We start from the raw sequence: 11048 nt of genomic DNA on the forward strand, positions 1-11048 counted from the left end.
AGCCTTGGCCACCCCTATTTGCCCTGAGCCTACAGCTCTGAGCAGGTACCCCCATCATCCATTTATCTCCCCAGGAAGGACCTCCATCGGTGGAGCAAAGCTGGGGAAGACTCTGTCATTCATCCCCCTCTACTCTACACAGCTCCACCTGCCCTAAAGAAGTGACCTGTGTTGTTTTCATGAGCTGGTCTGAGGCAGCAGGGAGGGGGACATGCCTGGGCTGCAGAGCTGCCTCTCAGACACAACACTGCAGGCAGGGGCTTGTCCCATCTTCAGTGCAACCGCAGGCCTGGCAGTGGCTGAGCCACACACCACTGACCTCACCTCCCTGCCCAACCCTAGCTCTTTCCCAGAACCCCTTGGGTTTTTAGGGACATGTTAAATGACAAGATGGCAGAGCAGGTAGGAGCAGCACCAGACATAGTTCTACCCTGATGTAGGTGCACAGTCAGGATGGGCCTTTGGGAGACAGCGCAAGGCATCTGTTGTAACATGCTTATCTACTGGCCGTGGCTCCGGAGCTTGTTCCTGGAAAACCACAGAGGAGTCTGTCAGGCACTGACAGACAGACTGTCGGAGCAGGGCAGAGGGGAGTTCAGCCTGTGCTGCTCTGGGACCCACAAGAATGCTACCCAGCAGCAGGGACAGAAGAGGGGGACAGGGGGCACATGGTATCCTGGCTGTCACTTGGCAAGGAAAGTGTCTGGACAGAGGGACAACGAGAAACTGCTTCTGCTGCGGCTCTGGAGGTGCCTCTGCCTGCCTGAAGGTGATTCTAGGGAGAGTGGCAAAGGATCATACTCCCAAGCTGACCTCCCAGTTTGTACCCTGCACCATGCTGTGCCCAGCCTGGCCCCACGTTCCCCGTGGGCAGAAGGAAATTCCCGAACAGGTTCATCCAGGCAGGTCTGGGGCTGTGATACCAGAATGCCACCAGCACTGGCAGTGGGGCACACAGGCTTGAGGACAGCAGTGTCCCGGGAGAGGACACTGATCTCTGCCCTGTCCAGACAGAGTGAAGTGGTGTTTCCTTAGCCACCGTTGAAAGGCTTTGATTTTGTTCTTCCACCCCTCACATCATTAAGGTGCATGAGCAGTCTCAGGCACCCTTGGCAAACTCCTGAGTGCTGTGCCATGATTTGGGCATTGGATGTACCCCTGCTGCCATCACTGCCGTGGGTTTGAGCCCCCACCTTATTTTCCCCTCCACTTCCTGGGATGTCATACCCAGCTGTTGCCTGTGGAGAGGAAAAAATCATGGAGAGGAGGCTATGCGTTGGGAACAAAATGGCTTTTCATGCCATAATCCTTTGCAATAAAACACCAGAGGCAAGAAAGATGTTAAACAATGTCTCCTGTGTGAGCCAGCTGCTTCCTAAAATAAAGCTCTCCTCTGCTCCGTCAGCTGCCCCGGCTCGGATGCAAGTGCGGGCGCTGCCGCAGACACCGGAGCCGCGTTCCCGCAGCAGCACATGCTGCAGCAGCCACAGGCACGGCCCCTCGGGCCCGGGGGAATCCGCAGAATGCAGCCGGTGGGGCCAGAAGTGAGCACTGGGCTCTGTCAGGAGCGGGCTGGGAGCCCCCGAAGGCTCCAAGGCACGCAGCCAGGCTGCTCCCACCTGCGCCTCGTGCCGGCGACAGCCCCGGCAAATGCGGGCAGCTCGGGGCTGCAGGGGGGCTCCGAGCGTGAATTCCCGGCTTTGTTCAGAGCCAGGTGTTGGCAGGAGCCTGGTCCTGAGCAGGAAGCTCTGCGTGCTCCCGGTTCATCACTACTCATGCTGAGCCCTCCTTGGCAGGGGATGAGTAAGCTCCTGCTGGTAAACCTGACCTCCAGGGCATTATTTCAAGAGCAGCAATAAATTTTGCACTGCTGGGGAAGGTGTTGGGTTGTGCTGAGTGTGTGCAGCCCACAGGCCAGTTTCCCAGCACAGGTGTCCAAGGGTTTCTGGCTCCATGTGTGGGTGCCTTGTGGGTGCAAAGGGACAGTGGTTTTCCCTCCTCATGGCCATAGGGGTTCTTCTGCACAATGCTCCTCCCCACCACAGGACGCGGACAGCTTGTCCGTCCATACTTTCCATGTCACCAAGTGGCCCCATCACACACAACTCTCACACACCATGGTGGCCTACTATCAACTCCTTTGCCGAAGGACTGTGTTCACTAGCCCACACAACACTTTCATTTCCCCACTATGGCTCCTTCTCTTCTGCTTTCCTCTTTAACTATCCTCATGTACAGATCCTTCCCAAGCACTCCCAGCAGAGGTTCCCCTGGCAGCTCATGCTTGCTGCCCCTTGCTTCCCCTTTCAACCTCAGTCACATGGGGTGGTTTGAGCTCTGTGCTTGGCAGCATGTCTGTGTGGGCAGTAGGGACCTGGCAGGAAAAGGCCAACCCAAGTGACACAGAGGTGGTGACATGCAGGGGTGCAGTGAACAGGGAGGTGGGGGTGGGCAGGATCCACTGGGGAGCTGCAACCTTCACCTGTCTGTGCAGCCTGGCTTCACCTTATCCTGTTTGCTTTGGTGCCAAACACACACCTGCTAAAGGAGGTTTGCTTGGACCATCCACAATTCAGGTTGAGGTTGGCAATTTCCTGCCATCCAGGAGCTGCCTTACGCCTTGATCACTGACACTTCCTCACTCTCACAACTTTCTGCTGCAGCTCTGGGGGCTGCCAGATGGTGAGTGGCAAAGGGAAAACCCTGGCTGCCAGAGTGCCTCCCTTGCCCTGGGTGAGTTGTGCTACAAACCAGTGGTGCTGAGGGACATGAGGAAGGTCCCACAGACTGGCAGGGAGCTGTGGGGCACAGTGGAGCCTAGTACAGGGCCATGAACAGGCTGACTCAGGCACCTCCTGCCAGAGATGTGGTTATGATCCTCCACACGTGTGTTAGGCCAAATCCTCTCCTGTCTGAGTCAGAGGGAATGGAGCAGTGGCAGGGGCAGACACCCATCCCAACCACAAGCCCTGATCTGAATTCATCCCATGTAGCTGGTCACCAGGTATTTGCCCAAATTCCTCCTGATAGTGACTCAGCCTTCTCCTCCCTCCTCTGCAGTGAAGCCACAGCTCACCATCTCACTGAGCATGGGAGGAAACCGCCCAGAAGCAGCAGGATGGGCCCCGGCTGGGAGAGGCATGGATTATATTCTCCTGGCATTGCCAAGAGGGGCTGACATGAGTAACTCACCTGGTGGCTCAGTGAGGGAAGGGTCATAGAGCCCTGCCAGGAAGGCTCAGCTCCTGGGATGGCATCCTCTGTTCATAGATGCCTGCTGGGGCAGTTCATGCTGCTCAAGCTGCCACATTTCTAGGGGATGTAAGTCTGGCAGGTGTCCTAGCCTCACACACCGTTGTGGCAGCTGTGGGCCAATGTGTGCCAGGGTGAAAAGGTGAAGGTCTGGGATAGGGAGGGAAAGTGCTGATATAAAAGGCTTTTCTGTAACGGTTCTCCCCTTACTGGCTCATACTCTGCTGGCAGCAGGGACATTTTGGACACCGGTTAGCAAAAGAGGTAACTCTTTACCCTCAGTCATGAGGATAGGGCATTTAGGCAATGTATTCTGGTACTTCCTCTGCACCATTCTGGCAGGGGTGTGGTTGAAAGAAGTGCCTGGTCTGCCCTTATTTTAGGTAAACTCAGGATTTGGCCATAAAACACATGGAGATGTGCTTGCTGGGAAGCTGCTCCCAGCTCCAGCTGATGTCCCTGGTCTGGGCTGGGACTGCCAGCTCCTAGGGTGACTTGCTTGGGGCACAGACCTGGCTGTGCCAGCACTTAATCCCATGTCTAAGTCTGTATTGCTACATGCCTGGGTTGGATGCAGTGAAAAAGCAACTCACACCTGTATGCATCAACACCTCTATGGTTCCCCAGGATGCATGGGGGCCATTTCCACAGACTCAGGGTCAGTGCTGGTCAGCTTCTGACACCAGCCACCCTGCCACATGGAGCAACCCACAGCCCTGGCCCAGCTGGCTCTGTAGGATTGGGGCGCCCAGCACCCCTGACAAGCTCTGCTGCTTGTGTGCAGAGCACAGGGTGACGTGGAAGTTATTGTAAGCACAGTGGTGCCAGGGAGGGGACACTCCTGCTGTGGCCTTGCAGACGTCCATGTGACTCAGGGAGAGATAAGTACCCTGGTGCTTTTCCATGCCTGCAGAGGGGCCCGTTGCAGCATGTAGCAGGGAGAGGCACTGGGATGGTGTCAGGAGCAGCCAAGGTGCTCTGGGCAGCCACTGAGACCTCCCTATCCCCAAAAACAGCACTGAGGAGGAGAGAGCAGCACTTCCCCTTTGTGTTTCCATTCCAAAAGCTTTACTTGGTTCAACTCAGCCTCTGGCTCTCAGGGGTGAGAAAAGGTTCAGGCTGGCTTTGCTTGCCTGCTCTTGCTCCATGAGAAGAACCACGCCTGAGCAGGGACACATTTTCACCCTGACAAACCACTGGAAAAAGATTCCCACATCCAGGATAGGGTTCTGACATCATGGTGCTGAGGGGGCACAGCCACCTTGGCATGTGCTGGGCTTCCCAGTGCTCAGCCCAACAGCTGGGAGTCTGCATTGCTCCACAGTACCCTCACCCCATGGAAAACCCCAAACACTGCCCTTACAGCGCACAAGCACCAAACTCTTACCTGCAGCTCTTTCAATTCTGCTTTTTAAGGGACGGAGGCAGTGGCAACCACAGAGGCAGTGTTATTTGCAGTCCTTGGCAGGCAGCGTGGGTGGAGGCACCAGGCAGATAGGCACCATGTCCAGGCAGGCACAACAGCCCTATGTTTGTCCCCAGCTGACCAGGCTCATTAGGAACACTGACCAAAACTGTTGGCTGGCAAGTTTTGGCTAGTCTGCCTCCACCTCCTCCATAAGTGCCCTCGTGTGTTCAGTGACCCTGCAGGCCAGGTGGAGGTGAGGAAATCCTGGCAGCAGCCAGGAAACCTCAGCATAAACCTGGAGGTACTGTCAGAGGTCACCCACATTGTGCTGGCGGCCAACTGCAGGACCCAGGGATCTCCACCTCTGCAAGACAGGGCTGGGATCAACCCAGAGAGTACCCAAGGGATTTATTACATTCAAACCCACCTTCTGTCAAGGGTAGGGGTGGAAGATGGCTCAAGGGGAACAGAAGGGCAGAGCCTTGCAGTGATGGGAGAACTATGCTCCAAGAACTGCATGGGCAGACCTGACCTGGCCACCACACCAGCAGGACCCAGGCAAGCACCTCCAGCCGTGCTGACAAGGCACCAGCCCAGGTCCACAAGGTTTTAGGCAGGGGACACCAAGTTTTCCAAGGCAGGAGGCTCAGCCTTCACATGAGCAGCAAGACTCATGCTTTTAGATGCACCAAGAAACCACAGTGGTAGTAGAACGATCATGCCCAGCAGTGCTCCCAGCTCCCCCAGGAACCGATCCCCAAATAAACACCAAGCTGGATTCACTCTGCAGGGAACCATCCCACATTGGCCTCTGAGCAACAATGAACAACCAGTACTGCTGCAGCACCAGGCAGAGACCTCCCCACCCTCCAGGGCAAGCCAAGACAGAACCTTTGTCAGGGAAGAAGCCACGAGCCATAGGTAGATCATTACAATTTTTTATTTTATAATAAACTTCATTTTTCCCCCAAGGAAGACAAAAAACTGTGAGTGAGGCTACAGAACACTGTCAGTGAAGAATATGCAAGACAGACCCAGGCTGGAGGTGTGGCCAGAAAGGTTCCCCACTCCCCTAGGCAGAAGGGGTCCATGCCCAGAAGCCTCCATGGCCCTTGCTCATCTCCCCACTGCATCAGAGCAAGATCAGTGCTGTCACAGGAGGCAGCTGAGCAGCAGAGATGGCATCAGGTCAGGCTACTGATGGACTGAGAGGATCACGCTTTGTCCCCCCACCTGCCAAAGCTGCCAGCAAAGTGGGACAGTGTGTTAGGTGATACAGCTGTTTTCTATACATGTACATGATGTAAATTTAAAAAAACCCACATGATTCATTTCAAAGCAAAATAATTGAGTAGTTGCTCTTCCTGCCAGGCAGTCTTTCTCTAGGAAGACTTCACACATTCCTTCTCCTGCTCAATAGCTGTAAGAGAATAGAGGCCCATTAGTCTCTAGTGCTTTTTTTTGTGGAAGCACGAACTGGAGAAGATTTCAGAGGATTCATTCAGGCCCTGGCGGCCAGTTTCGTGGTCTGATCTCAAGTGGGGTGATTTAACAGTCAAGTTAGATGACAAGCCACACGTGTGCGTGGCAGCAAGTCAGGCACCTGTCTGCGTCTGTCCGCAGCAAAGTGATGCCCTGAGGGATCAGTTTGGCGCAACAGCCCTCTCGAGTGCCCACGCCCGCTGCCCGGGCTGCACACACCCCTGTTCCGTGGCTTTCCCCGGGGCAGAATCCTGCTGCTCCGACCCGCCTGATGCTCGGCGATAAGCCCGGACCTGAGGGCACTGCCCCGCCGGTCGTGCCTCCCGCCCCGCCAGCCCCCGGCCCCGCACTCACTCTCCTTGGAGGGCAGCGTGTTCTTCTCCTCCGTGTTGGTTTTCTTCAGCTTCTTCTTGTCGAACTTCTCCACCTCCGACAGGTCTGGTTTGTCGCACATTTTGCCTGCGAGACCCCCGCCGCAGTCAGCCGAGGGACGGAAAGACAAAGGCGGACCCGGCCCCCCCCCCAGCCCCTGCCGCGGACAATAGCGCAGGGCGGGGCGCGCCGCCGCCCCGAGCACCGCGCCGCTCCCTGGGCCCGGGCAGCCGTGCGGGGCGGCCCCCGCTGCCCGCACACGCCGGGGAGCCCTCCCCGAGGCAGGCAGCCCTGTTCCCCCGGGACCCGCCGCGCCCGCACCCCCCCGCCCCGGGGCGCCTCGGCGAGTCCCTCCTCGCAGCAGCGCTGCGCGGGGTCCCCCTCCGCGGCCCAGCCCGTACCTGCGGCGCTGTACGGTGCGGTGCGCGGTGGCTGCGATGTGCGGTCGGTGCCGGTACCGATCCCGATCCCTGCGCGTCCAGGTGAGTCTGGAGCGCGCGCCGCGCGGGGCGGAGCCTTTTATACCCCGGCCGCCGCCCAGCCCGCGCGCCCATTGGCTGCTCGCCCGCCGGGAAGCGCGTGGCCCGCCAGGGGGCGGCCGTTCCCGCCGTGCCGCGCGAGCGAGACCGTGAGGGAGGGAAGGGGACAACGGGAGAGGGAGATGGCGAATGAGGGGTCACCGGGGACGGGGACTCGGGTCACATACCCCTTCACAACACACACCAACAGCCGTCACACAGCCCCTCACACACGAGCGGACGCAGCTCCTGCTCCCCCACATACGGGCATGGCTCCCACTGCCCTTCCTATGCGCATACGCACCTGGGTGCCAGGTGTGAGGGGCAGCAGGCTGGTCGCCATGAGAGCAGATGACTCCAAAGCCACTGTCCCAGCCTCAACCCCCCCACCAGAAGCAGGTGCCCTACAGCAATGGAGGCAGCTGTGGCCCGTGTGTGTCCAGGGATGCTCCCACTGCTGAAGCAGAATTTGAATTAAGCAAGCCTTGGGCTAAACCCAGCACCCTATTCTCACACCTGAGAGATGCTTGGCCACTGCCTAGCTCATGTCTACACTGCCTTTGGCCACAGCACTTCGTGGGGAGATCTGGTCACTAAAGAAGCAGCATGGGTGGACAAAAGGCTGACCATACTCATAGGCGCTTCCTTGGCTGCAGCAAGCCTGGGGAGCAGTCCAGACTGTGCAGATGGGCTAGTGTGTAAGTGGAACAAACACCTTTGGTGGGAAAAAGGAAAGGGGCAGTGCAGGCAGGCAGCCCGCCCATCTGATCCCAGCAGGAACGATAGTGGCAGTCTGGGGGCACTTGCATGCTGGCCACCAGTACACAGAAGGGGTAGAGGGCCAGGTCCTGTAGGTGCTGAAGGGAATAAGGGGAAGGGGAGGGAGCAAAAGAAAAAGTATCCTGACTGCAGACGAGGCTTGCCGAAACCTTTCTGCAGAGATCTTGGTGCCATGGTGAACAGAAACCTGGTACAGAGCACCAAGGGGTAGCAGCTGTGCTGCAGCAGCTCTCACCTCTACCTCCTCCTGGCCTGCCAGCCTCTGGGTTTTGCTCAGGGCTTATTGGAGATTTTGCAGAGAAAATCCCCAGCAATCCGGAGGGAACACTTGCTTTGTGTTCTTTAGCAAGACGACTGCCGTCTTGGCAGGAGGGACTGGTGCTATCCAGCGACAGCAGGTCATGGCCGGAGGTGGCCCTTTGCCGCACGCCCTGAGGCACCTTCTTGCTCCAGGCAGAATATGGGCTCTGAATTCAAGAAGCATCAAGAGTTGGCAAATGCTGAAAAGGCAAAAGCCAAGATCTAAGGCCAGGTTGCTCCTGCAAGAGGAATCTGGATGGCAAACAGCCTCCTGTTCCTGTGCCTGGGAGGGGGGGAGGGAGGGAGAGGCTGCAGGCAAAGCTCCAGGCCAGGCTGCTCCCAGAGCAGCTCTGATTTGGTGATGCAGCCCCCGCCAGGGCCAGATTTGGAGAGTGCCACAGAGCCAGGAGCTGCAAGCCCAGGCAGAGCCGCCTTCATGAGCATCCTTCAAACCCACCCTGCAGAGCCTGCATCACACAGCCCAGCCCCAGTGAGAAAAGGCTCATCTCTTGCTACACAGCCAGTGAGAACCAAAACATCCATTCAGTTTCAAAATGAATGCAGGAAATCCTTTTTGCTTCATGCAAATAAGCCAGACAAGTGTTTTACCATGTGTTTACTCTCTGGCTGTGCTTACCTTCCCCTCAGCTTCCCCCTTTGCTTGCCTGCTCTCCACATGCTTCTCCTTTGTGGATGCTGCAGTCTGACGTAGCTTTTGTCCCTGGCAGGCAGCGAGTGTGAAAGAACCTGATCCCCACCCTGCCTGTGCACAGCCCCATGCCAGCACCAGCTGCACCCAAAAACCTGCTCACCATCCTCCCAGCCCCTCAGCAGATCAGCTGCACCCACCACTGGCAAGTACAACCCCTGGGCAATGTGTTGCTTCTGATGGAGCAGCACTTTGTAACCCCCGGGTCTTTGTCTGGACACAAAGCCACCACGGTGGCCACGCAGGCAGGGGAAGGGGAGCTCCCCCTTTCTCAAGCCACACAGCCACCACCACACTCGTACAAACCGCGGCCAGAGCAGCTTTAAAGCCAACTCTGTGCACTGCCAGCAGGGGAGAGGTGGGGCTGCTGCTGGGGAGCTGCTAAAACCCATCTTGCACAAAGAACAAGAAAGGAGCTTATATCCCAGCAAGAGCTTTTCCCCCCGACAAATTAACAAAGCCTCCCGTAACTGCACAACCAGCTTTTTTCTTACGTCTTTTGGCATTTCTGCTTTCAATAATTTATAACAAAAGAACTGAGACATCAACAGATAGGGAGAAAGCAAAACAGCCCTGACCTGAAATAGCACAGACTGAGTGCCAGCCATTTTAGATGGGTTTTAAATCTTGCACAGAACAAGGCTGCCAGGGCTGATATAATAGCCATTTCCAGGAATGCCTTATTCTCTTGTACAGGAAGGAGGCAGGAAGTTTTCTCTGATCAGAGGTTTTTATCAGCCTTCTGCCCCATCTGCCCGCAGGGCACCACCATGACAGCTGCCAGGCTGAGCCACTCCACAGGGTGACAGCACTTTCTCCCGTTTTCACGCCAGCTTCCTGCCACAACCCTTCACATCCATCAGGGCAGGAGCAGAGAGCCCGGGAAGGCAGCAGCATACTGGGGCTGCTGTGTCTTACAAGAGGGCTCATTCCTCCTGGAACGTGGAAGTTGCTGCAGTTTACAGAAGGGCTTGCTAACACCATTTCCCCCTTGCCCAACAGCAGCAAGAAAAGGTGCTGCTTTCTTTAGATCATAGAACCACCGACTCCAGGAGACCTCTTTACATCAGCAAGGCAGGAGGGAGGTGCCAGCAAATTATTTTGAGGTGTGTCTCACTGTGCTTTGAACAGTGGACACATCCTGCTACCTGCAAGGCACATCTGGTAAGTTCAGCTCCCATCCTGTGCATTAGTTTCAGCTACCCAGGCAGGTAAAAAGGGCTGATACAGGACTAGTGATTGATGTGCTCCTTGCTCCTGTGAATTAACAGCAGGCAGGCACGACATGGCTACCAGCACCAATAGCAGCATCCTCACACCTGCAGCCACACTCCAGCTGCCTGTGGCAGAGGGAGCTGCTGGAGCTCTGTCCTGCTTCTCCAGACCTCCAACTGCAGTAGCACAGCAAATTACTCCGTTGAGATTTTCTCCTGTGAAATAACTTGTTTTGTACAGTAGTAACTCAAGCAGCTGTGAGGAAAGCCCCAGACACCCCACAGCTCACCTTCAGACTTTGAAGATTCCATCCCTTCTGATCTGAAGGTTTCAGAGCAGAGTAACTTGACATGGGTATGAGAACTGTCCCAAGCAGGTATCTCCCATCCTTTTTAAAAGCTACAATGTCAAATAGCATATTAAGTCCGTGCCCTCTCCTAACTCAACCTCCTGGTTTTATTAAAGTAACCAAGAAAACATTATATACTCACTAATAGCAATGGTCTCCTGTGTACAAATGGCTGTAAGGCCCTGTTCCATTTTTTTATCAAAGGAAGGTAAAATCTTCTACAAAATCCTGACAAGACTCAAAGCACCCACCCTGCTATTTGGGGGGAAAAAAAAAACCCAACTTTTTTTTCACTTATTCACTTGCCAGTACTGCAAGACATTTTAACAGATGGATGACAATTGTGATCCTCAGCAAATGTCTGCCAGAGGTCGTGGTCATGTTCAGTCTAGGCCTGGAAATCTATTTGTAAAGCCAAGGACCTTTCTCTAGACCTGCCATCTCATCCTTCTGACTTTATTTACATTTTCCCATCTGCAACACACGATGAGAATGGCTCAGGCTTTAGTGAGAACAAGTGCTCCTCAGGACATAATCTTACTCTGATCATCAGCTTTGTGCGAGACACATATTCTTCATTTGTACTTGTTAAAATATTCAAGCTTCCCCACCTGAACATTATGTGAACAAATCTGCTCCGATACATAATTGAACAGTACTAGA

At 55.5% G+C, this 11048-nt stretch overlaps 1 protein-coding gene across 1 annotated transcript; it reads right to left on the minus strand.

The window, feature by feature from the left end:
• Nucleotides 1-5582: 5582 nt before the first annotated feature.
• LOC106853729 (thymosin beta-15A homolog) lies at nucleotides 5583-7101 on the minus strand. The gene is made up of 3 exons (XM_014877166.2): nucleotides 6916-7101; nucleotides 6497-6601; nucleotides 5583-6080 (listed from the first exon to the last, which is right to left on the minus strand). Exons 2-3 carry the CDS (start codon nucleotides 6594-6596, stop codon nucleotides 6043-6045), a joined length of 138 nt encoding a protein of 45 aa, XP_014732652.1. The 5' UTR covers nucleotides 6597-6601; nucleotides 6916-7101; the 3' UTR covers nucleotides 5583-6042.
• Between the last annotated feature and the right edge of the window lie 3947 nt (nucleotides 7102-11048).

The sequence above is a fragment of the Sturnus vulgaris genome, chromosome 14 (genome assembly GCF_052056855.1).
Source record: "Sturnus vulgaris isolate bStuVul1 chromosome 14, bStuVul1.hap1, whole genome shotgun sequence".
Classification (NCBI taxonomy): Eukaryota; Metazoa; Chordata; class Aves; order Passeriformes; family Sturnidae; genus Sturnus; species Sturnus vulgaris.